The sequence below is a fragment of the Bison bison genome, unplaced genomic scaffold, assembly GCF_000754665.1.
Source record: "Bison bison bison isolate TAMUID 2011002044 unplaced genomic scaffold, Bison_UMD1.0 scf7180017864309, whole genome shotgun sequence".
Lineage (NCBI taxonomy): Eukaryota > Metazoa > Chordata > Mammalia > Artiodactyla > Bovidae > Bison > Bison bison.
Genome location: NW_011494881.1, coordinates 7,437,499 through 7,464,964, shown reverse-complemented (window position 1 = coordinate 7,464,964; position 27,466 = coordinate 7,437,499). Strand labels below are relative to the sequence as shown.

Below are 27,466 nucleotides of genomic sequence, written 5' to 3'. Positions count from 1 at the left end.
GAAGCCTCTTCATACATTAGAAAGAATGATAATAGTAGAAAAAGAATGAAAAGTCAAAATTAGATCAGGAGGATTTTGATCATTTAAACAGAGAATCTGGAACTTTGATAAATGGTGGGATGTAACTGCAACAGAAAATAATCATGATAGTCATTTAGAAAAATTACTATGGTGAAATGAACTGGAAGAAAGACTAGAGATTGGAAGACCTGTTATGAAACTTCATCAGGAATCAGAAACATAATGAAGCCCTGTTAACATTAGGAATGGAAAGCATGGGAGAACTCCAAGAACTGTAAAAGTAGAATCAGTGAGACTTAACAAGATTGCTTGTTTAAGAGGAGGGAATGATTGAATTTGGCTTGGATGTTTTGAGTGTGATAATGATAGTGCCATTAACACACGCTGATGAGAACTCCTGTTATTCTAGCAACCCCTCACTTCAGTTATAGGCTGCTCTTCGTCTTCATTGGGATTGCTAGGCCTTTGACCCTGTTGTTTTCTTTTTAATCTGATGCCCTTTTGCCTCTCTTTCTTCTTAACACACTCCCAAACTCTTTTCTCTCTTGTTTTTCTACTTTGTCCTATGAATCTTAGCCCCATAAAGTCTAACAATCCATTTTCTCCATTTTTACAGTTAGGATATAGAGTGCTACTGGAGATATTTATATCGCCCTGGGTCTTCCCTGGTGACTTAGTGATAAAGAACCTGCCTTCCAGTACAGGAGATGTGGGTTTGATCCCTAGGTTAGGAAGATCCCCTGGAGAAAGAAATGGAATCCAATCTTGCCTTGGAAATCCCATGGACAGAGGAGCTTTGTGGACTATAGTCTGTGGGGTTGCAAAAGAGTTGGACACAACTTAGTGACTAAACAACAACAACAATGATTTGGTATCACCCTTTGATTTCTAGCATTAGCTACGCTCTCAGTAGTACCCAAACATCTTTATGTCACTAGTCTCCTTCCCCACTTATTGCCACCAGGATGTATTCTAAAATTCTTTTTTTTTAACTTAAACATTTTCTTTTTCTAGCCACTTCCCTTACTGTCAGAGAAAACACATACCATCTATGGAAGCTTTCTCTGCTTACTGTTCCCCTGCTTTCTAAACTGCACTCATCTTTTTTTGGTGGGAGTGCTATACTGCATGGCTTTTGGGGATCTTAGTTCCCCAACTAGGGATTGACTCTTGGTAGTGAAAACATGAATTCCTAACCACTAGACCATCCTGATAAACCGCACTCATCTTGAATTCTTAGCCTGTTGAAGATGTGACCCTTCAATCCAGGGCTACTATTTCTAACTTGTTCTTATATTCCATTATCCTGCTTTTTCAGGAAACTTACTTTATTACTTAGGTGTTCTATATCTTCAGACTCTCTCTACTAAGCTCTTTTGTAAATTGTTCAAATATATCTGATCTTTAAATAAAAAATAACATTTCCCCTATCTGATATCTTTCATTGGCCACTATTATGCTATGATTCTCTTGCCTTTCCTTCACAGCAAAGCTTCTAGATGGAAAGCAGTACACACGTAGAAGCTAGTATTTAGTAACCGTAAATGACCCTGGTAACTCTCAAACCTTAACCTGTCACATGAGGTCTTTGTACCTTGCATAGTTTCTCTTCAGTTTCATTTTTTTGTTGTTTTCTTTTCACGTTTTCTATGTTCCAGCCATGAAACAGCATAGCCAACTTCCTGAATGTACTATATGTATATGCTCTTTCAAGTTTCATGCCTTAATACTTTTTCTTTATTTTTTCATAACAGTTTTGTTGAGGTATAATTCAAATACCATACAATTAACCTATTTCCATTGTGTACTTCACTGATTTTTAGTATATTCAGAGTTATGTGTCTGTCACAACAATCAGTTTTGAAACATTTTCTTGATCCTCCCAAAGAAACCTTGTGTCTGTTAGCAGTTCCCAGTTCCCTCCACATCTTCTCTCCAGCCCTGTGCAACCACTTGTCCGCTTACTGTTTGCACAGGTTTGCCTGTTCTGGAAATTTCATATAAATGGAATCATGCAGTATGTAGTCTTTTGTGACTGACTTCTTTCCATAATATTTTTAAGGTTTATCCATGTTGTAGCCTGAGTCAATATATTATTCCTTTTTATGACAAAATAATATTCTACTGTATGGCTATACCACAATTTGTTTATCCATTCATCAGCTGATGGATATTTGGTACTCTTTACTTTTTGACTACTATGAATACTGCTGTGATGAATATTCCTGTACAATATGTTTTCATTCTTCTTAGATATGTAATTGAGAATAGCATTGCTGGATGATATGATAACTCTATGTCTGACTTTTTGAGGATCTGCCAAGCTATTTTCCAAAGCAGCTATACCATTTTATAATCCTACCAGCAGTGTATAATGTTTCTAGTTTTTCCTTATACTTGCCAATACTTTTTTAAAATCTTTTTTTTTATTATAGCCATCATATTGGATATGAAATTGTATCTCATTTCTCTAATTAATAATGACATTGAGTGTATTTTTATGTGCTTATTTGACATTTGCATGTCTTATTTTAAGAAATGTTCATTTTAAATGGATTATTTGTCTTTTTACTATTGAATTATAAGAGTTCTTTGTATATTTTAAAGGTGAGTCCCATATCAGATATATGATTTGCAAATATTTTCTCCTGTTCTGTGAATTATCTTTTTACTGGTGATATTCTTTGAAGCACAAGCGTCTTTAATTTTGATGAAGTCCTCTTTATTTTTTCTTTTGTTGCTTGTGCTTTGGTGTTATATTTAAGAAACTATTGCCAAGCTCATTAAGATTTGCCGCTGTGTTTTCTTCTAAAAATTTTATAGTTTGACCTTTTACGTTTAGGTTCTTGATCCTTTTTGATTTACTCTGTGTGTGTGTGTGTGTGTGTGTGTGTGTGTGTGTGTTGTAAAGTGGGAATCCAACTTCATCCTTTTGTATGTGGATATCCACTTGTCCCAGCACCGTTTGTTGAAAAAACTATTTTTTCCCCACTGACTTGTTTTATTTCTGGACTCCTTAATTTTATTCCACTGATTTATTGACTGTTGCATACTTTTTCTAACTTCTGTTTAGAATGCCTTATCTGCCACTTCCACCTGACAAATTTCTATTCCAAACCAAAAGCCTGCTTTTCTTCAGCAGATCTTGTGCATAACTCTGCATACTTAGAGCATAGTGCTCATCGCATTTTTGTAATAGTTTGTGTATATATATATATATTTATAACTATATGTCCTTTAGTAGTTAGTAAGCTTTTGGAGGGTCAAGACTGAACCTTTTCTATCTGAATCCCAAAGCTTTAGCACAGTGCCTGGCATATAGTATGCTATTAATATATTTATTAGGAGAAACAATAGGGGCAGTATTAAATTTTGTTTTGAATGTGTTCATTTCCAGGTGTTGTCAGGATATCCAGGGGCTAATACTCAGACATTTTTATTTATTAATTGAAGTTTGCTTGTACCTTTCTTTTTTTATTTACTCATTTGTCATATATTTACTGGATGCCTCTCATATGCATGGCTCTGGGGATGCAGGAGTAAACAGAACAACCCCTTGCACTCAGGAAGCTTTCATTCTAGTAGGGGAAACAGACAATATACAGATAGTGTGAAACAGTTGACAATAAAACCAGCAAAGAAATCCAGAAATTTAAGGGGAGGTAGAGACCGGCAGTAAAGACTTCAGAATCATCCTCAAAAGGTGATACTTGAAAATATATAGGAACGGATGGAATCACCGAGAGATTGAACATATAAAAAGAAGATTCAGGGGAAAAAAATGTCTAAAAGGTAGAAAAACCAGAAGAGTAGAATCCTGGAAACCAAGGGAAAAGAGAAGGCAAAATGATGAAGAAGAGTTAAGCCTAAAAAAGAACCGTTGGTTCTAGTTGTTAGATAGTCATTAGTAGTCTTAAGATTAAGTTTCAGGGGAATTGCTGGAGCCAAATTTTAAAAGATTGAATGCTAAAACTTTTTGAAACAATGAAACTGTGCCATTGTTTTTTTCTGACTCCTTAATGTTGTATCCATAATGAAAAATTAATGTATGTGTTTAGATGTTATTCATCCCTGTATTTATCCCTGTGGGAGCTGCTTTTTTTTTTTATTTCCCTCTAAGGGACCTGATTACTTACTCCATAAAGAATCTCTCTCAGGCTTGTTAGCCATTTGATTTCTTTACATTTGAAAGCCCATATAGCTTTTTAATTCCATCATTTCTACTATCTAAATGTGTTAATCTTGTGTTATAAATCATTTGATCATTTTTATAAATGGTTGCTCTGTATACATATAGAGAGTTGAATATAATCAGCTAATGTGTAACATTTGTTTTTAATAGTGACGGAAATGTTGGTAAACGTTCTGAGTATTTGCTCTGATGATGAACTTATGACTGAAGGCGAAGACCAGTTTGATGGTATGACTATTTATTTTACTGTTTTTTATTGTGAAATGGTATTGTTTAACTGCCCAATTTCAATATACTCTTGTAAATTATAGTCATTGCTCTCAAATGGCTATACTATTTGATAAGTGACAAGTCACTTTTTTCAGATACTACTTAAGACTTTAAAATAATTTTAGTGATTTTTTTTTTTTCTGTTGATACTGGGAAGAAAATGAATTTTGGGAAAGGGGAAATTTGAAAGAGAACAGAAGGAAAAGAAAATTGAAGTGCTAAAAGAATGTGGTTCTTCATGAATATGGACACTACTTAGAGAAGGGAGGATAAAAATGCTTTTTGTTGCATTGGTACTGTATTCTTGGTGCATCAGAAACATACCTGAATACATAGTGTTGTTGTCACTTCTTCTTTTCAAAAATCAAAATAAGCTGTTCCCAATTTTGAGTGGTTATGTTCTAAGAAACCTCTTGTTAGTTTAGTTGGAGATTCAGAAAGCCCTTTTTTTAATAGAAACAAAGTTATGCATGGTTATTAGTTCTTATGTAAGACAGCCAGCCTGTGTATCTAATGGACATTTATAGTATAAACTATAACATAGAAGCAAAATTACTTTTCTTTTTATGTTTTGAAGATTTTATTTAGAACTTAAATATTTATTGCATTAATTAATTGGATAAACAAAAAATATAAATAATTTATAAGCTGAAAACTCTTTATTTCCTTCCATCTGCCCCTCACATCTTTGTTGCAGCATATTTTTCATAGTTTTAATCAGTATATAAATTTTCCCATGTATTAAACATGGTCTACATAGTGCTAAAATGAGACACCTGCATACTTTTATATATTACTATACCATAATCTTTGTAGTTAATATTATGTTGTTTGGCATTTGGGTTGCTTTAAATTATCTTTGTTATGAATAGCATGCAATAAACATAGTCATATAATAGTTTTAATTTTCCTTCTTAGAATAAATTTCTTGAGGAAAATTACAGAGTTAATGAGTATGAAGAATTTTAGCTTCATTATTTTAGCTGTGAACTGCCAGATTACATAAGAATTGGACCAATATGAAGTGTTTCTAGCAATGAATCCATAGACCTATTTTTTCACAGGCCAACCTAATTGGGTTTTGGTCATTTTACTTAGAAATAAGTTACCGTTGGTTTAATTTATATTTATTTGAATTCTAATGATGCTAAGGAAGAAATCTGCTTTACCAGCTGTGTAAACTTCCTCTCAGGTGACCACTTAACAAGTAAAATCTGAATAAAGCTATTTACTTTTTTTTTTTTAGTTCAATTTCTCCCCCTTGCTTCTTTTTTTTTTTCCAGAAATATCTTTACTTACAAACAGGTTCAGTTCTTAAACTGTTTTAATTCTGTTTGTTCAAAGTACAGAGTGACTATATACACATGTCTGCTGTTGCCATCTGTTGGTGGCAGGCAGCGAGTGCTTTTACTCTGGCTTATAGTTTCGTTAACTGAAATAAATTAACTTATGTTAGTTCTTTTTGGGGGGGGGGATAATAAGCTTCAATGAGTAATATTTATTTCTCCTTATTTTAATTCTCTCTATCTGATGTTTTGTAGAAAAGTTTTTAGTTCTAATATATTTCATCATCTGTCTTTTCTATAGCATTTTTATAGTTTTAATTAAATATTTATTTTCCCTGTTCTGCTACCATTGTTGTAAGATTAGTTCTAGGTTTAGATTTTAGTTCACAGTGTTACAGATACTGATATAATGATCAATAATATAATGAAATAATTTTTGTGCATATCCCATGAATTTTTTTTCAGTAGAGTTTTTTTGTTAATATCAAATTCTGTGAACTATCTAGTAAGAGTTTTTTTTAATTGTTCATAATATTTTTAATTATTATTTTGATATCCATGATTCAGTAGTTATAACCGATTTTTTATTTCTAAAAATAAATTTCAAAAAAATCTTTATTTTTTTGTTTAGCCTGGTTGGTGGGGACGTGTATCACTTTTATTTCTACTTCTAAAAGAACCAGTATTTGATTTTGTTGATTTTTCTCTGTTATTTTCTTGGCTTGAATTTCATTGATTTCTGCTCTTCATTTCATAGTAGGAGTTTTTTTTTTTCCATAGTAGGAGTTTTAATTGGCATTACATTCCATCTATATCTGAATCTAGAAAGTTTTTTAAAAATAATGTATAATTTTCTAAACTAAGATAAAATTTTTTTACACTATATAATTCATTTATTATAATTATTCCTTTTAATATATTCAGTATATCATTATTGTATTTAAAATTATGTGTTTTTTCTTTGAAAAAATTTGTTATTACCAAGTTAAATTAATATTTCACTATTTTGTATTCTAATTACTGTTGCAACTGGTATCTCTCTTAATGTATTTTCTAACTGTATAATTATATATTTTGGGGTTTATCTTATGTTCAACAAGTTGGATCAGCAGAATTACTTCCTACGATAATTTTTATTTTGTTTTCCATAGCTTTAAAAAATGTCATTTGCATAAGGCTGATACTGTTATTTTCTACATTTTAATCTTTTATTTCTTTTAAAAAATTTGAATCAATAATGTTAAATAGAAGTAGTGACAGGTGATCCTTGAGTCCTCTTTCTATAATAAAAAGGAAAACATTGCTCTGTTAAGTCTAATATAGTACTTGGTTTAGATATTGATGATTTATATGAAGATAGACACAATTGTCAGAGAGGGCAGTGGCACCCCACTCCAGTACTCTTGCCTGGAAAATCCATGGATGGAGGAGCCTGGTAGGCTGCGGTCCATGGGGTTGCTAAGAGTCTGACACGACTGATTGACTTCACTTTCACTTTTCACTTTCACGCATTGGAGAAGGAAATGGCAACCCACTCCAGTGTACTTGCCTGGAGAATCCCAGGGATGGGGAAGCCTGGTGGGCTGCCGTCCATGGAGTCGCACAGAGTTGGACTCGACCAAAGTGACTTAGCAGCAGCAGCAGCAGCAGACACAATTGTTTTTGGGAATTCAACCAAGAATAAATATAAATTTTTATTATATTCCTTCTAATGAAATTTATGCATCTTATCAATATTCTTTCTATCAATGAAAATTATACTTATTTATCAACTTGTTATATCATTCTTACACTCCAGAGATGAATCAAATTTGATCATTAAAAGGCACTGTAGTTTAGTGAAAAGGATCAGTGGTTCAGATGTCTTGGTGCTACCATTATACTAGCTGTGTAATCTTAGGAAAGTAACCTAACTTCTCAAAATCTTCTCTTCCATAGGAGGGAATAGAGAGGATCAAAATTCTTCCTCACTCTTCAAGTAATTTTAAAAATTGGGAAGCACCATTTATGGGCTTTCCAGGTGATGCTAGTGGTAAAGAATCCTCCTGCCAATGCAGGAGACTCAGATTTGGTCCCTGGGTCTGCAAGATCCCCTGGAGGAAGGCATGGCAACCCACTCCAGTATTCTTGCCTGGGAAATCCCATAGACAGAGGAGCCTGGCGAGCTACAGTCCATAGGGTCGCAAAGAGTCAGACACGACTAAGCGTCTGAGCATAAGCACCATTTTTGACAGTGTTTCTCTGGGAAAATACACTGAGTTCCAACTTTGCATACTAGAAATAGATCTCCCTTCACTGCCAACATAGCAGGTGCAGTTACTTCACATTGCTTCACCTTTGCACTACCAAGTATTAAGAGTTGGGACTCCAAGAAAATTTTGAGGATATGGATCTGGGAGTTTGTCTAGGAACGAGAGTGATTTGGAGGAGAAAGAACCTTGAGTAATGGAAGAAAGGAAGGGAGTTTAGGATAGATACTAGGGTGGGTTGGGAAAAGAGCTGCTGGAGCTACATTTGTTTCCCTTTCTTATTCATATTCCCTTATTTCTTCCCCTCAACTCCATCTTTTTCCTTTCCTTTGACCACAATAACGTGCCTTCTGTCCTCTCCTTCTCCTTTTCCTGCTCAGCAGTGAAGCTATGCTGTGGATTGAGCCTGCAGAGAAACCTGACTTAGGAAGAAAACTTACTGAGTTGGGGATTGCTGTGGAGGCAGAATAAGAGTTTAGCTTTTCCATGGAGAAAGGGGAAAAATAGGATTGGAGATTTCCCAGTGGGAGGAAGAAAAGAGTAATTTTTGCATATTCAAGGCTGAAATTGGCCAAAGGAATGACTCTTTCTTCTTAAGTGATGGACTTTGATATTCTGTATTGTTTAATATACCTGTGGGTTTATTTTTGAAGGCAAAAATTTGAAGGAATATATGGCAATAGCATTCCTTTTAGAGGTATTATGTAATCATTTAAGGGAATTTTTGAAGACTGATTTCTATGATATTTAGAATGAATACTGTTTCTTTCAGTTATATTTGTCTTAAGTTTGGTAAAGGAAATAGATAACCTATATGTGTTACAGTTTTACTAAGCTAAAACTTTGCATTTCCTGTAATGGAATCATGTATATCAGCATTACAATGGAAAGCTCAAATGAAACATCTCTGCTGCCTACTCTTAGAGCTATTACTTACATTGAAACAGTCTGTTGCTATTTGTGTAAAAAGATGTCCCTCAAACTTCCAGATTGGATTGGGAACAGATAGCACATACTGTTGATCCTGAGTATGTGCAAAAGTTCCACAATTCTGATTTCAAGAAATTATAGGCTTTTTGTTACAATGGAGTGTGGGAGGCTTTGCCTTTTCTTTATTGGGAGTGGGTAAGGTTTTTCACCAAGGTAGTTTATAAAGTTACCTACATTTCTCTGTGTATGCTACAGATTTTGCAGATTTGGTGTCCTTGAAGAACCACATGAGTTTGTATCTCATTTGTGTCATTACCTTTCACTTAACATACTTTCATGGGTGACACATTTCCTTAGGGGTATTAATATAAATGTGCGATTGTTGTTAGCACAGTCTTTTATCAGTCTTATGTGTTTTCACGTGTTTTTTTCTGTCCCTAATTTGTCTACTTTCATCAAATATTATAGTCATTCTGTCCATAATTTCTTCTGAACACATATCTTTTAAGAAATCTTTCCTTTAGAGCTCTACCCAGTGGCATCCCTCCTTATTTGCCAGATCTACAGTACTACATTTTTCAAATTTCAAGTATGAGGGACTTCATTTTTCTCCCTTTCTTTCTACATTCATTCTTCAGTACCACTGCCAAGTTAAATCTCTATCTTTTTATTTGTCTCAACCACCTTTTCTCCATCATTCACTTCCTTTTTTCTGGACTCTCCATCTGAAGAACGGCTCATATATGGCAATAAAAAAGGTACAGACCAGACAGAGTAACATCGTTTTGAAATATGACTTCATAAGTTATTCTCATGTCCATGTAAGTTAGTGTATTCATTGAGTATATTTATGCAGAGTCCTCTGGGCCTTGTGCAAATTTAGTTTAAGTTTAATCTAAGTTAGAATTTGATGTTTTTAGAAGTCATATTCCAAGATATCTGTCTTTCTGTGCATGGAAATATTTTTCCCTCTTTTTCATTCCTCTTGTTTTAAAATTTCATTCTTTTGCTTATTTGTAATGTTTTGTACTCTTCCCTGCATGACTAGGGGTGTTTGATTGTCTGTCTTACTCCCCAAAGTAATTTTACTGTGGACATTTACTTTAATATTATGCATGATGTGTTTGTAGACTGATTTAAAATCCTGATTTGTAAAGTGTTTTTATATTCCAGTGAATTTTTAATTTGAAATTAAGTATAGTTTACATATCATTCAGTTTTATAGATATAATAATTAAAGCTGAAAATATGAGTGTATCTCCTTACAGCCATCCTCCCCTATCCCCATACTCCTCTCCTCCAGTCTAGCTATTTTAAAAACTCCATCAATTTTAAAATAAAGTATCTATATTAATTTATTTGAAGAGAATCAGATTTATCCTTATGTCCTTGGACAAGATACTTAGTAAAGTTAGTTTCTTTGTCTATAAAATGAGGAAATTAAGTTTTGCAGTATCTCTAATGTCTCTTCAAATTCTAATATTCTATGATTTTGAAACTTTAAGTAATTTTTTGGCATTTTAAAAATACCTGTGTAATACCATGGTACCCACACAATTTCCGATTTGTAAAAGCTGTAGCTTCATTGCTCATACTATTACCCTGAGAGCATCATAAACATGGTTGTGCAACCTGTTTTCTCTAAAATATGTCCTTTGTTTTCATCTTTGAAATTGGATTTCTTTTTCTGTTTACTTACAGTAAAGTCCAGTCATCATCTTAGTTTTTAATTATATGTGCTTGTGGACTGCTTGAATTTTAAATGAGATACTGTAGCTCAAAAGACTGGTGGTTGTCCAGACCTCCATATACCTAAGGCCCCTTTTGGTCTAGTGTCTTAGCCTTTCCTTAACCTTCTCCTCAACTATGGTGCTTCCATATGTGCGTTGTCATCATGTTGAAGCACAATTCTAAGGAACCACGCTCTTGGGTCAGAGTGATTCTAGTTGCTATATATGAGATAACAGGACGGAGATTGTTGTTCTTTCTGGAGGCCAAGGGAAGGAAGATAACAACCTTTGAGTCTTTTTTTCAGGCATATATTCAGTTATTTTGATATATTCTCTTCTGTATCAGTGATAGGCAGTACAGCTAACCCTTTGGAGATGAAGCATTAGTGATTTTTTAGCCATGTTTTTTGGGAATCTTTTCTCATTGTCACTCTCCTTATGTCACACTCACCTAGGGATGTAAAAGCTTGTATGTAATTGCATGACCTTAAAGGACTTCTAGTCCATGAAGTTGAGATGTACATTGTTGAAATGTGGGTATGGTCCTTAGTTCTGGGTCACCTGCCCAGTAGTCACTTCATATCACATTTTCTGACCAAATTTGAGCAAGGGAGCTTCTTTTGTCGTAGTATAATGGCATATTTCGAGCCTGCATGTCAAAGGCTTTTATGTTAACCAAGCAGAAGGCTGTAGGCTGTTACCAATTCTAGTCTGTTAGTCTGCATGCTGTAGGCTCTCATGAAAGTTGGACAGACTGTAGGAATGTTACCATTTTTTTGTCCTCTGGTTTGTGGTATAGGTTGGACTCTAGTTTCTTTTCCATCGCTCTTTTACTCATTAGTAGTGTGAGAGTCAAAGTTGTGGATTACTTTTCATTTGTATCTGTATCAGATCCCAATATTAGACCAGTGGTGAGCTAAACATTGAAGGGGAAGCTTTTTGGCATGAGTTCATCTAGTCTCCATGTGAGCTGGTGCTAGGGGGCTTGGTGTTGTTTCAGATGACCGTGAAACAGGCTGATAAGATGATATAAGTATGGATGCCCTAAACTTGAGTCTTTCTTTCTATTTATTCCATTGAAAGTAGGTTCAGCTGCAGCCCGGAAAGAAATCATAAGAAACAAAATTCGAGCAATTGGCAAGATGGCAAGGGTCTTCTCTGTTCTCAGGTAATGATACATTTTTCCACTGATTTGTTTTGCAGAAATCACTTTTATTGTGCTTTACTACACACAGTGTCCTGTTTGATATCTAAAAACAATATAGTAGCAGTCTTTCTGTAAAGAAGTTGTATATTTATGTGTTGCAAATGGTAACACAAATCTCTTTGAAATTAGCATTTTTGACCCCTTGATTGTTATTTCTCACCTTTGGTATCTCTTATCCTTCTGTGATGAAAGTAGTAGATCTGTACCTTGAAGATTAGTGCAGAATAAGGCAGGGGCACTTTTTAGAGTGATCCTGATGAACTTGCTTATCTATAAAGGAACTCCTTTATGCTGGAGCCCCAAATTGTCTTCCTGGGGTTAATTCAGGAAGACCAGGTTTAAGAGTGCATGCGAATGAGTCAGTCCTTAAAAAGTTGTTTGCAAAACTGCTTATATCAGACATTTTATCTTTAAAGCATATGAAATCCCATATTTTTTCAATTTTATGATACCTGTTGCTGATGAATCTCATATAATAAACTTTTCAGGAGAAACAATAAATGTCTCAGTTGTACATCATACCCTCATATCTGAAACATTTAGAATGTGGAAAAACGTGTATCTTGGAATTGAGGAAAATATGGTAGTAGCAGCAAATGTCATGAGTTATATGCATGGCCTTCATCTGGGCCCCATTCCCTCTTTTTAACTAGGAACTCGTTGGAAGTCTCTGATCTTTGTTATATCTCTCTGCTGTAGGGAGGAGAGTGAAAGTGTGCTGACACTCAAGGGCCTGACTCCCACAGGGATGTTGCCTAGTGGAGTGTTGGCTGGAGGACGGCAGACCCTGCAAAGTGGTAATGATGTTATGCAACTTGCTGTGCCTCAGATGGACTGGGGCACACCTCACTCTTTTGCTAACAATACACATAATGCATGCAGGGAATTCTTTCTGCTTTTTAGTTCTTGTCTCAGCAGCTGACACAAACAGAATACTGTATGATAGGTAATATCTGATTAAGAACCTGACCAGGGCAGAAAATTGATAGAATCAGTATTCTTTTCAATTGAAAATAATGATTAGTCTCTCAGCTTTTCATGAAATGATATGGGAGTAACTCATATCATAATGTCTAAAATATTTATTCGTTTGTCTAATGCACCCTTTTCCTTTTAAAGCCTCAGTTTCAGAATGTGAATCAGGATATTCATATTACTTAAAATGGAAATGTAATTCCAAGTTTCTTATTTTTTATCTTTTTAATTTATGTAATTGTATTAGACTATGCTTATATTTTCAGATGTTAATTTTAGAATTAACAATCTGCCTGAGCCCCAGAACATTACTTATGCACTTCACTTGCCAAAACATTTGTGCAAGGTTTTGTACCCTGGGAAATGATGCCAAAGTTTGTTTTCTGTGGTGTTTGTCAAATGTTCTATGTATAATTGACTGTCTGTAACATGCTGTTTCCTTCCTCTGCAGATGTAGCTGCTTTCCTAAATCTGTCTGTCTTTCTTTAGGTTAGCTGTATGTCTGTAAAAGTATGTTAAATTAAATTACTCTATCAGGCACTTTATCTGTCTTGATGTAGAGGCAACTTTGTAGCGCCTTGTTTTAAGGTTTGCTGCATTTGTTGCTGTGCTTTGTGCATTCTAAACATGAATGTAACATTAGATATTAAGTCATTGTTATAAGGGGTTGAATTTAAATCTTGTAAGTCAAAATTGAAAGGGTGTTATTAAGTGTGCCTTTATTTTGCATGAAAATAAAAAGAATTATACGTAAAGCATTCCTGTAATCTGGCTCATTGAATATTTTATACTAAGAAAACAAGTTTTTTTGGCGTAAATATTTGTGTAAATACTGAGTTGACTTTCTGAAAGCCCATTACAGATTAAATAGAAGAAAGTGATATGAATGTTATAGTCTATACACAGTAACTCCAAGTCTAGATTTCTTTCCTTTTTGGTTGGAAAGCAGAAAATGTGATATGTAAAGCCTTACTTTATGTTTTATTGTAACCACAGCCCTCCAAGGGTCATTGTTGTATTAAGACAAGAAGCAACAGATCTGATGTTTTCCTTAGTCATGATTGACAGTATCTTTTTGGTATCGTAGTTAGTCAATTTTTTAAGGCAAAAAAACAGGAAAGTTTTAATTTTCATTTTTCAATAAATTTAATTAGATTGACTTCTCGTAATTTCATTTCACTTAGTCTCATAATAAATGCTTAAATAAATAAATAAAAAGAATTTTTTTCTGTAGACAAATAATTTCTACTTGTAGCCTATACATGTTCTATTTATATGTTATTGTGTTGTCTGCTACCACCACTGGTATATGTGAGATATACAAGTATGTTTTGAAATTATAACTTCAAATTTTCATTTTGAACAAGGTTTCTTTTTTTTATTTAAAAAAATGTACTTTGATTCTCTTTATATTTCTTGCCTTTCATTTTTCTTATTATGTTGTAAGCATTAGGAAAATTAGCTGAAAAGAATTTCATTAAAACAAATTAAGATCTTAAACATTCAATAAATCTAGTAATAGAAAAGGATGAATTTCAATAGCTTGAAAATTGTTCTACACTTCTTCCTGTTTATTCAGAAAAGGGAAAAAAAAAACCCAGAAGGGTCTCATACTTAAATCTAAACTACAGTCATCTCTCAGTTATCCTTGGGTATAATATTACTTTTATGTTGTATCCACAACAAACCTTTCAGATTTCGTAATTGGCACCTGCTAATTACAAGCTTTGCTGATAGCTCAGCACTTCTGTTCATCGTAATTTGCATGCAGCCTGAAGCTCAGTCTTCCAACTTTGAAATCACCCCCAACTGCAGGGAAGGATTGAAAGACGGCTTTACTGAGAGACTGTCTATTCCTGGCATGGAGTGAGTTACTGGATAGTGCTGAGCTTAAGGGGTCTAGTTTAGGAGACTAGATAGCTCTACAGCTCTGCCAGCAATGGATCTTGATAGTGTGGTTTAAGTATTTGATTGAAGTAATTTCTCTAGCATGAGTAGACCCATTTTGAAACAACAAAACTCATATCGCCTGTGTGATTTTTATAAATTTATGTAACATTTAAAATTTTTAATAGACATGATGACCCCTTATGTGAATAATGGAGAGCTAAGTATTGCAAGAAGAAAGTTTTAAAATTCTGAGACCTCTTTCCTGTTGTCAGAAAATTGAAATTGTCTTATCAATAACATTACAGTTAATTTATAGTATTTTTCAAGTGTTTTACAGACTGCCTAACTATCGGAGTAGGATTTGTTAATCATATTTTATGTTGATTTTCTTCTGGGAGTTTGGGAGCTAGCCTAATGCTGCCTTCACTAGGAACTATATGAGAAAATATGTGACCATCTATGTTATAGTAAGGTCATTTCCTCTTGATCACTTACTCTGTGTAGTACTGAGGAACACAGTTTGAAATAGCATTGTATCCAAACTTACTAAGGCCATGTCAAGATGCCCTGTAAAATTGAAAAAAATTGAGGAAAATTAGTGCTTTTCAGATTGACTTTTTAAATTATCAGATTTCTTTCTTTCCAGCTTAATGTGTAAGCTTCAAATGATCTTTGAATTCTAAGCATTCAAGCTTGACATGGTGTGCAGTTTTGAGTGTGATGTATATTTTGTGTTCTGAGAAGGATTTAGAAGCATTTAGAGGCCTTGGGAAAGAGCAAAGAATATAAATTGACCTAGAAAATGCTTTTACATATAAAATTAAAAGCCCACAAAAGTATATTGTCAAATTTTATAATTTGAAAAAATTTTAACAGACTTTTTAAACTATTGATATACCCAAATAGATACCAATTCTTATAGTAATATCAGTTTTTAAATTTATTACTGTATATAATAGAAATTATGAAATATTTCATGTAAAGTCATTTCTGTTACCACAAGCTCTTTAAAGCATACATTCTGGTAGGCATCTTATTTTCCCAATTAATTTGTAAATTATAAAGAAAATAGTCCATGTTTTGAAGAATAGGAATTCCAGGGATGATCCAGTAGAGGTGGGTCACTTATACCAGTTTTCCGTGTGGACAAATTATAAGAGTATTTTACAAGCATACAAGGCTAGATTTTTTAAGTGATGATGTGTACAGTAGGTATACAGTTAAGTATATCTGCTTTAATTTGTAATATGATTTAACAGTTAAGAAAAATTCTTCCTTTACTCAGTGTTCATATTTCTTTTGGGGAGTCCCCAATTTACTATCTGATTGAGATCTACAAACTTATCTAATTTAGCCTTCTTTAATTCCTTAGATTTATCAGTGTCCTTTCATATTAATAACTGCTTTGGATAAAATTTATCATTTTTAAATCATGTATACTGCTAAAAGGTCATTTTAGGAATAATTGTTCTAATTGACCTTCTTGTAGAAGAAGCAAAGTAGAAGGGATGGACGTTATTGTTAAATATTCTGAGTTTGTATACTTTGGGTAAAGTGAAGAATTAAGACTTGGCAATATTATCAGACAATATTGTCTTCTGCAGTTTTTGGTCCTGGTCTTCAATGTGAGTGCTTCATACAGTTTGAACCCAGAATTGAGCCCAAAGAATCTTTGCCTACAAAAAATATATGACTAAATATGTTGAAATTCTCTAAATAGGCCAGAGATAGGCTATATCAGGAATGCATTTTTTGTTTATATGACTTATATGTATGTCCATATCATGAAATGATTAGGATTTAATTGCCTGAAAGACCTCAGTTCTATCTCTTGATTCCTCTGTAGTTGGTAGATGGGCTTGAAAAGATAGATGCTCAGTAGCCTTTTTATCTTCACTTAAGAATGCAGGCTCTTATTATCTGAGGCAGATTTGGGTTCATGATACACTGAACATATATGGATTTTTTTTAAGGCTATTATGTTAATATCTTTAGATATTTGGAACACCAGTGTTAGAATAGAAAGGAAAATCCTAGTAGATGAGCGGAGTCCTTTTAGATTACCCATAAAGGATAGGACTACAAAATTGTTCTAGTTGGTGTAACTTACCAAGTTTACTGCCCACAAATTTTATTTCATTGTCCTCTGAACATAGCAACTTCTGCAGCTTTTGCTTCTCTCTATGAATTAGAAGTGACAGGAAAAGCATTGCTAAACTCCTTCTAGTTTACATCTTAGGGAACCAACTGGTGATAAGTATTATTTCAGTTAGAAATGAAAGAAAAGAATTTCCTTCTATTTGCTCTGCTACAATTCTACTATCTTGGTTTCACCCTAGAGAATTTCATAATTTCATCCTAGAGATTTCCTTGCAATTGTTATGGATGTGATTTAATAAACATATTGAAAAATTCTAAGGCCATCAAAATACTGAATTCAAGATGGATAATTTTAATACTAGCATTTGCATGGATGCTGAGGTGTCTGTGTTTATAATAGGTCTATGTGTTCTGTGCATTGAGCGATGGTGTCTTAGTGCTGTGTGTAAACTGTGCTGTGTCAGGAATTGGGGGATTGGATGGGGTTCTCTAATATGGGTACTATATATGTTAAATTGTAAATGATGATGTAGTATGGGGTACTGTTATATTTTTTAAGTGATCATTGCCTTTTCTGCTGTACAATATGACCCTTCTCATCTCTCTCATTCATTTTGCATGCCTCTGCTCACTTCTGTACAGCCACAGTTGAGGCTATTGAGGCTGAAAAAGGTACGATCAGAGTCCTTGCGCTGGGCAGAGATCTGTGGTGTGTGGGTGGGCATCAGAGAATGTCCTATGGGTGTGTCTTACTTCTAGCTTGCACAGCCCAAGATGAATCATACTCACTGACTCAAGTTTAACAGTCATATCTTCTTCTTCCTTTTTTTTAAAATCACAAGGACTGATATCCATAGTGACAATTTGGTTTTTTCCCTTTTCTAGTATAGTAATGAGACCAGCATTTAATGTTTCAGAATTCTTTAGAGTACAGCATGTTATGCTATAATATTATAGCATTTATAGTTGCAAATAAAGACCTGTTCCATATTTTGCATGATTCTTTGCTACTCACATTTTTATATTCTTGAGTGAAATCCTCTATAGATACAGGTTTGGTATTCTCGTGATAAAAAAGTGATGAAGTCATTTTCAGTAATTCCCTTGAGAGTGCAGGAGCTGTCACTATGATTTTGTGCTGCAGTTTGGGCTGTTGTTTGCTGGTAATAGTATATTCATGTGTATCCTGTATTGACTTGGTATTACACGTTGCTGAAAGCTTTGCTGCCCCAACCATTTATTTGGTTCACATGCACAGACTTTTGAGTCTCAGGGATTGCATATTGAAGCAACTAGATCATAATCAATAGTATGGAAATCTTTTCTATGCACATTTTAATAATAGAGGATACATCACTCCAGATGAAGTGAATAAGAAACCATACCAGTTGAAGGAGGATTGCTGTCTGTTTTGATTTAGGTTTCCAAAAAATAGGCAATGAATAGCTAGTGAATTAGGGAAAGCATCTCCTAAATATGGAACTCTAAATACTTTTTGTTACCTACAAACACAGATCTACCTCCTGGAGGCATTTCCCACCTTTTTCATTTCATATTGGTGGTGATGGAGTGATGATACCTTGTCCTCCAAGGTAGTTCTAATTGCTAAATTTTAGCTTTATTTCTTTTCTACTCCCATGTTCTTGGTACAGATTTGTATGTGAAGGATTAATTCGTTTAGCCTCCTCACTTGCCCCTACTCTTGTTGCTGTCTTACTGTGATAGCCACTGTTGATTTTAGAGCCTGAGGTAGGAGATAATTGATGAAGTAGGAGTCAGGTTGAGACCCTGAGACCATTGCCTGATCTCAGGGTCAGGAGAGGGCTATTTTTGTGTCTTGTTTTTTTAAGGCTATGCTAACACTTGCCATCTATGAAGCTATCATGTTTATATTTAGGTTTAAATGTTTCATATTTTAAGGGGAAATCTGGAATGGGGATAGGCTTCAGTTACAGTACAGTTTAAATGTTGCTATGTACAACTAATTTCTTTCTTCTTAAAAATCATTAATTATGTTTTTGAAATCTCAGAAATGTTTTCAATTACTGACTTATCAAATTTGCATTTTGTTAAGCAATACGAGGATTCTCTCCACCACATAGAATCTGCAGTTTTGAAGAGGCAAAGGGTTTGGATAGGATCAATGAGAGAATGCCACCCCGGAAAGATGCTGTACAGCAAGATGGTTTCAATTCTCTGAACACCGCACATGCCACTGAGAACCACGGGACTGGCAACCATGGTGCCCAGTGACCCACGGCTTCCCAGGGACTCTCACATCTCGGGCCCCAAATGGACAGATCACCCGAGGAACTGGAGGGGTCGGCCAAGCTGACTGTAAATGTCACAGTCCCTCTGGAGAAACCATTGTGCTTTTGAGACCCCAGCCCCCTTCCTGGATGGAGGCTTGAGGGCCCTGGGACATGTGCTAACTGATAAGATTGGGTCATCGCTGCCAAGGTGGAGAGCAGTGAGCAAGGGGCTTGGGGCAATTTCCAGTGGAGGGCGACTACACCTCCATTTATGCTTGTGGTTCACACATTTACGTTTACAAATGAGATTTCTTTTTCCCCTCAGTAGAATTAGATTTTGTTTTTCAACCATTACTTCAAATACAATCCTAAGAGCTAATGTGGACTTTTTTTTTTTCCATGAAATGTCTTTAAAGGATGAATTAGCATGGTCTTAAAATACATTTCCGAGGTTACTAAGCTGTATTTTGAATTATGGGCAAAATGCTGAGAAACCCAGTTGGCATTTAAATAAAATGCTGACCTCAGGTCTATAGTTCTTAAATGTGGCTAATTCTGTAATATAGTCTTGGTTTTTTCAATTATGAATGCATAACCTGTTTCTAGGCAGACTCTCTTACTTGAACACAAATCTAAAAACTAATTTAGAATCTTTCTTGCCCAGATCTTTTGAGATTTAAACCCCACAGATTTAAGAAGAAAATCTCTAAATTTCAGAATTATGAAGAATTACAGAATTACTCATTTAAGGTACTTTAAAAAGAAGTTTGTACATTGTCAAAGTAATTTTAATTCAAATCATGTCTGTAAAACTTGACGTATTTTGTGTATGCATGTTTTAATTTTGCAGATATTTAATATATAGACCTATGATGTACAGGTACGACATGTATAGGTTACTTAGATGTTATGAGAAATTTTAGTTTATTGTGAGTACTCAAGTTGCTTATACAGCCACCAGGGTGATTTACTGCTGGCTTTCTATCATTTTATGTTTTGATGCAAAGGAAATTTTAAAATGTTCTGGAAGTGTTTTGATTACACAGTGCAGCATAGAAGCAATGGTTCTGTTCAGTCATTCAGATGTTAGTGGAAGCATAAGAGTCAAGACTGCATGTTGAACATTTTCTTTTGATAGTTACAGTACTGCTTGGGTAAACTAAATGGAACCATGTGCTAATTTTACACAATTACTGACCTGTATTGACTGCCACTGCAGTTTGGTATTTACCTTTACTTTGGTGGCTTGCTTCCCTCATGCCCTGGAATACAACTCAGAGCTCCAGGCAGCGGAACCATCTATTGTTTGTTTGCCAGAAAGTGCACCCTGTATGGTCTCCTGTCTAAGTTGGAAATATTATGCATGTGCAGGACTATTCGAGTATTTTATAAACAGTAGCACACAATAAATTCCATGCATGGGCCGCTGCTCCTATCTCTGTGTTGGGTTTTATTTGGAAGATATAGTCTGATTTGACCTTCTCCTGCAAATCAGAAAATCCAGTTAATAGAATTGGGATATATCCTTAAGAGAAAATTATCTCCTGGATAGTTAATGCTAATTTGATTAATTAAATTCTTGTCTTCATAAATTTTGCTCTTTTTTTAAAAAAACTTTGACTGCACTTGTTTTATATGAGTACTAGTAACTGAGCACTAGGAGACTCTGGATGCCTATTATAGGCCTAAATCTATTATTTAAAATCAGTGTTTCAGTTAACTTTTAATTGAAAGAAAACATTGTCTATAATTTTGTTACAGTACTATTTGGAATATATTAGATGTTTTAACAATAAGAAAAAAACGATACTGCCATTATACTCCTTTCTTCTTTGTCACAATCAAAATAAGTATAGAACTTTGCAAATTGAGGGAAATTTGCATTTTGTTCAACATTTTATAATATAACTGTATAGGAAGTTTAATTACAGTTTTCAACATTATGATACATTATGAAACATTAAATTGAAATATTTATACTTGCCTAATTTTTGGTAGCAAAGAGAGCTCAAATTGTTAATCATTACAGCTTCTTACTGTAATAGCATTTCTAAATTAAGAGCTTAACTGATCTATCAAGTAGTATTAACTTCTTTAGTCCTTAGGTCCATCACTAGGGTTATATAATATTTATGGAAGCATAGGTAAATATGAAGCATCATTAGCAAAGCAGAAGAATTAGGGTTAATGGTAAAAATTAAAAAGAAGAAAATAAGAGGAAAGAATGGAATTCAGAAAAAGGGGTATACATGAAGAGTGGTAGAGTATTATCACCCAGTGTCTCATAGATCCTTTCCTATTTGTTGAATAGGAAGCTCTTTCTAGTCTGTCTTTTAGTTTCACAATGAACTATAGAAATATTTTAAAAGTTTTTTTAAAACATAACTGATGATGAATGCAAGTTGTGAAAAGTTCAGATCTTCCTAAATTATAAATTTAAATATCTACCAGAATAGTAGTAATGTTGGTAAAATTACTATTCAATATCAAATTTTTCCTATATATCATCTTGCTTTACATTCAAAGATGACATTCTGAGTTAGAAAAGACTATCTGACTTCTGTGACCTTTTGCAGTTTAGCCATTAACAAACCTCAAAACCTTTAAATGCTCTACCAATTAAATTTGAAATTGGCCTGAAATCTTTGCTTAAAATGAATTATCCTTATTTTATTCAGGATTTTTGCCTATTGCAACTGATTTTCCTTTTCCACAGCTATTCTACATAATGTTATGTAATGGTTTTTTTTTTTTTTTTGGCATCCTTAACACTTTTCTTCCACCTTCCCTGCTTGTAGTTTGTGCTTCTGCAGTTTGAGGTTTCCTTGGAATCCACTCTCTGCATCTGTTCATATGTAGATTTATTTGCCACGGTCCAGGACCTCACTGCAAGTGGTTCTGTTCCCTAGTTTGATGATGTTCACAGAAGCAGGTAAGTGACATAGCTGGGGCCAGATGTGAGCAAAGTCAGGTCTTAGAGTCATACAGAACCATGCACTAGCAACTTCTGATAGGTTCTAGTGCTTAATAGCTCTAAGTGACAAGGAGCTAGGAATGTGGAATTAAAAATTCTCTGGATCAGCATCCATTACAGGAAGGAATGAGGTATTTGAGTTGATTGTTTTCTATTTTTTTTCTGTTCCTAGAAATAGTGTGTTTTTAGTCATTAATATATTGCTCTTGCTTACATTAATATCCCAGAAAGTTTTATTCCTTTTTTTTTTTTTTTTGGCCACATTCTGTGGGTCCAACCCACGTCCCCTGCAGTGGCAGCTCAGAGTCTTAACCACTAGACCATGAGGAAAGTCACTATTCCTCTTTTAAAATAAACAGGTGGAATACCCTGATGACATCTCCTCAGAAAGTGCCTTGCTGTCTTTTCAGGGAAATTGAATTTTACAAATTAATTCTGGATGTTTCTCCTACAACTGATTTCCCTTTGTTTACCATTGAATGACTATTTCTATTCTTCTTTTCTGGGCATTATATTTGTACTTAAGTTGTCAAGTTAAGTTAGAGCAGTGTTTGTTATGCTAAAAAGGACTCTGGGCTTGGGAGAACCCATCCTAGGTCTAGATTGACATCTTAGAACTGTAGGAGTTCCTGTTTCTCTGTGCTAATGTGTATCAAATACTGACTTCTGAACTAACCCTGGGGCTTATTCTTGACGTCTGGACTGGGAACAGAAATGTTGCCTTAATAAGAGAGGCCCAGGAAGCAGTAGGCTTCACCTTTCCTCAGCCTTCTTGGCCTTTGGTGGGCTTGGGAGTGTTGACAGAGTTCTGAGCCTTCTTGGCAGAGAAGGAAGGTCAGAAAGAGAGTAGTCCATGGGCAGGGGGCCAGGCCGTTGCTTGCCTCGTTAGGAAGAATTCAGTGTTGTCTGTCTGGTTGGCAGGGCACACCTAATCACAGAGACCCAGCATTTCAGCAGTTTGCAAATGAAAGTGATATGAAGGGACAGCTGCAAATCAGCCACAACCTGGATCTGAGGAGATCAAGCATTTACTTCACTTGGAAGAAAGAGAAGGAAGGAAGCTGAGGGCTTAGCAGGGTAAGTTACTTTTCCATCAACTCCTCTGCTTGCTTAGTTTATAGTTAAGTAAAGAATTTATCACCCAAGGGAGTGTTAATCACTGATTAGGCAGCTAAATGTGGTCATAATAGCAATGTTCCTAATGTATTTCTCCTTTTTCTTTTCCCAACCCCTTTTGAGGATCCCCAGTGACTAGCTTTACTTACCCTTCTCTTCCTTACCTCCCTAAAGACATTTTTTGTTTGCTGGTGAATTAGAGAAAATTAGATAAGTCTCACCGGTCTGGAGATGGTGAAAAGATGAGTATGATTTGGTGAAATTTGAGTCTGTTGGTGGTAAGGAGCAGGGACGATGGGAAACCTAGGTGTGGGAATAGGCTAGGTAATATTTTAGGAAATTTAGAGATGAGAAATAAGTTTTTGTAGGCCATCGAATTCATGTCTCTTCTCCAGTGCTTGGTGTTGGTGTTCTCTCTATATACTGAGAATAAATTAGAGCTCAAGTCACTGCCTTTGTTTCTCTCAGGTCAGCCCCCAACCCCACCCACAAACTTGAAGGATCCTGGATCTCATTGCAGGAAAGTTAGGACCAGGGAATCTGGGTATACAAACTCAGACATGAGCCTGATGATATATACAGATGCAAATGCAAAGATCTGGCTCCTCATTCCCACCTTCTTACCTTCCGTTCAGAAAATTAGTCCATTTGTATCAGGAACCCACTCCAGACACAGAGGCAAGTATGACGTCAAAGATTTCACCAACACCATACTTCCCCAAACTCTGTGATCCCTTGACTTCTAGCGTGTTCAAACAGTCTTCCTTTGGACTTAATCTTCCATTGGAGGAAGGACCTCTCTTTGGAAAGGCAGATAAGCACCTTTTGGTCTTATTTGGCTTCTATTGCAGAATAAAGGCCTTTGGTTGAATATCAGAAAGATACTACTTATGGAATTAAGACTTGATTTCTCTCAAAAATACTTTTCCTCCATATCTATAAAGAAAAGTCCATTCTTTCAAGGTTTAAGAAAGTGATGTCTTGCCAGAGGGGGCTAAGTAGAGAGAGCATATAAATACTTATTCTAGAATTGTAGTGATTCTGGGATTCAGAAGAATCCCAGTGAAGCAAATGCTTGGTGATTAAAATTGGAGGGAAAAGCCAGGTCAGTTTTTGGAAATGGGATCCTAAGGCATGAGGGCAATTCCATCCACCCTTTAGTAGAGAGAGATGACTCTTGAATCCTAAAATAATGTACTATCTTTAGGTCTAATTTTTTCTTTATTGGTGGGAATATAGGAGGTATGATATACAGATGAGCTTAGTTATTTCTGTTTTGTGGACTTTGAAACTGTTCCTTCATTTATGCAATGAGGGGAAAGAATACAAGGGTAGAATGAAAGGATGAAGAGAAAGAAAGTACAAAGGAAATCAAATTAGTTCTTCCATTAGCCTGGGAACAGTGGTTTACAACAGTCATGTTGTAAAGTGATGTGTGTTAGCTGGATGATTAGGGGAGGGTTTTTGTTTGATTGTTCTGCCACCTACATCTCAGCTGAATGAGCATTCTCTCCAACAGATCAGGTCTGGAACGATTCAGTGTTAGACCATTTTTGGAGCAGAACACAATTCTTGATTTGAACTTTAATAGTTAACTCATTCGTAGTAAAACCAGCCACTGTCGGCATTGTCATATCCTGTCATTTCCCTGTACCTACAGGCATTTTTATCTGGGGAGCAAAACAACTTTTTAGCTTCAAGAGCTCTTATAGATACTTTTCTTTTTTTTTTTAATTGAGGTAAAATTCACATAACAAAATAATCCTTTTAAAATGAGCAATTAAGTGACATTTAGTACATTCACATTATTGTGCGACCATCACCTCTATCTAGTTCTAAAACATTTTCGTCACTCCCCCCCAAAACACCCATAACCAAGCAGTTATTCCTCATTCCTCCTTTAACCCAGCCCTTGGAACCATGGATCTGCTGTCTTTGGATTTACCTATTCTTGATACTTCATAAAATTGGAATCATATAATGTGTTGTTTTATGTCTGGCTTCTTTCACTTAGCATAATTTATCCACATTGTAGCATGTATCAGTATTCGTTTCTTTTAATGGCTGAATTTATATGTATGTATGTGTATGTGTGCGGAGAAGGCGATGGCACCCCACTCCAGTACTCCTGCCTGGAAAATCCCATGGACAGAGGAGCCTGGTGGGCTGCAGTCCATGGGGTCGCTGAGAGTCGGACACGACTGAGTGACTTCACTTTCACGCATTGGAGAAGGAAATGGCAACCCACTCCAGTGTTCTTGCCTGGAGAATCCCAGGGACGGGGGAGCCTGGTGGGCTGCCGTCTATGGGGTCGCACAGAGTCGGACACGACTGAAGCGACTTAGCAGCAGCAGCAGCAGCAGCATGTGTATGTGTGTATGTATGTGTCTCCCAGTTTGTTTATTCATCCATCTTTTGGTGACCTTTAGTTTGTTTCTACCTTTTGACTGTTGTGAATAGTGCTGCTATGGACATTTGTGTATAGGCATTTGTTTGTGTGCATGTATTCAGTTATTTTGAGTATATACCTAGGAGTGAAATTGCTGAGTCATATGGTAATTCTATATTTAACTTTTTGCAGAGCTGCCATACTGTTTTGCAAAGCAGCTGCACCATTTTGTCCTTCTACAATCAGTTGAGGAAGGTTCTAGTTTTTCCATATCCTCACCAACACTTTTGTTAATTTCTAGTATTTCGATAATGGCCATCCTAGTTGGAGTGAAGTGGTGTCTCACGGTTTTGATTAGCCTTTGATTAGTGATGTTTAGCATCATATGCTTATTGGCAATTTGTATATTTTCTTTGGAGAACTATTCAAGACTTTTGCCCAGTTTTAATTGAGCCATTTGTTGAGTTTTAGAAGTTCTTCACATATTCAGGATATTAATCTCTCATCAGATACGTGCTTTACAAATATTCTTTCCCATTCTGTGGGTTGTCATTTCACTCTGTCCTTTGATGCACAAAAGGTTTAAAATTTTGATGCAGTCCAAGTTATCTTTTTTATTTTATTGTGTGTGCTTTTTGTGTCATATTCAATTGCCAAATCCAATATCATGAAACTTTTCTCCTGTGTTCTTCTAAGATTTTATAGTTTTATCTCTTACAGTTAGATCTTTACACTTAAACTCAAACCATTCTAGTTCCTTAGTTCCCAGGATTTTCCCATCTACATTTGTTGTGCTCATACTCTTCTCTGTGCTTAGAATTCCTCTTTCCCTGTATTTGTATATTCAAAACATCACCATACTTAATGGTCTATTCCAGCTGCTACCTGCTTCATAAAATCTGCCTGCAGCTTACCAACTGAAGAGACTCTCTTCTGATCTCCCATTAGTGCTTTTAGTTTAATTTTTCTTGTAAGATTTATATACTGCCTTTTGTTATGGTTTACATCTATCCCTTCTATAAGACATTTAAATGTCCTGTATATTTTTTTTCACATTTGTTTCTGTTATGGTATTTTGTGAATGATTTCATCTGTTTATCAGTAAGTATTTATTGAATGAATGGGTGTTTTAATTTTTTCCAATATAGTCTCTTTGATTTCCTCAGTCCTTGTAAAAGGAATAGAAGACAGGCCAGGAAAGGAGGACATCACAGAGTTCTTGCTAGGTAGTTGGTGAATGTGGGCCTAGTTATACTTCAGAACTCATCTCTTTAGGAGATTTTCCTAATACTACATATCAGATCAGATCAGTCGCTCAGTCATGTCCGACTCTTTGCCACTCCATGAATCACAGCACGCCAGGCATCCCTGTCCATCGCCAACTCCCGGAGTTCACTGAGACTCACGTCCATCGAATCAGTGATGCCATCCAGCCATCTCCTCCTCTGTCGTCCCCTTCTCCTCTTGCCCCCAATCCCTCCCAGCATCAGAGTCTTTTCCAATGAGTTAACTCTTCGCATGAGGTGGCCAAAGTACTGGAGTTTCAGCTTTAGCATCATTCCTTCCAAAGAAATCCCAGGGCTGAGCTCCTTCAGAATGAACTGGTTGGATCTCCTTGCAGTCCAAGGGACTCTCAAGAGTCTTCTCCAACACCACAGTTCAAAAGCATCAATTCTTCGGCCTTCAGCTTTCTTCACGGTCCAACTCTCACATCCATACATGACCACAGGAAAAACCATAGCCTTGACTAGACGAACCTTTGTTGGCAAAGTAATGTCTCTGCTTTTCAATATGTTATCTCGGTTGGTCATAACTTTCCTTCCAAGGAGTAAGCGTCTTTTAATTCCATGGCTGCAGTCACCATCTGCAGTGATTTTGGAGCCCA

At 35.4% G+C, this 27,466-nt stretch overlaps 2 protein-coding genes across 6 annotated transcripts in view; both read left to right on the top strand.

The window, feature by feature from the left end:
- The window catches only part of PPP3CB (protein phosphatase 3, catalytic subunit, beta isozyme), a 48,318-nt gene extending 27,781 nt beyond the window's left edge, over positions 1-20,537 (top strand). Inside the window, exons 10-15 of one of the 5 annotated variants that reach the window (XM_010852287.1) lie at positions 4,364-4,441; positions 9,680-9,706; positions 11,765-11,846; positions 12,585-12,682; positions 17,493-17,522; positions 18,925-20,537. In XM_010852287.1, the coding sequence (XP_010850589.1) occupies positions 4,364-4,441; positions 9,680-9,706; positions 11,765-11,846; positions 12,585-12,682; positions 17,493-17,522; positions 18,925-19,103 (494 nt within the window). In that variant the 3' untranslated portion in view covers positions 19,104-20,537. Of the gene's footprint in view, positions 1-4,363; positions 4,442-9,679; positions 9,707-11,761; positions 11,847-12,584; positions 12,683-17,492; positions 17,523-18,924 lie in introns of all 5 variants that reach the window. The other 4 variants (XM_010852288.1, XM_010852289.1, XM_010852291.1 and 1 more) reach the window with 4 other exon arrangements.
- Positions 20,538-20,684: 147 nt separating this feature from the next.
- The window catches only part of MSS51 (MSS51 mitochondrial translational activator), a 14,846-nt gene continuing 8,064 nt past the window's right edge, over positions 20,685-27,466 (top strand). Inside the window, exon 1 of the mRNA XM_010852292.1 lies at positions 20,685-23,153. The gene's annotated coding sequence lies outside the window, so the exon portion shown is untranslated. The remainder of the gene's footprint in view (positions 23,154-27,466) is intronic.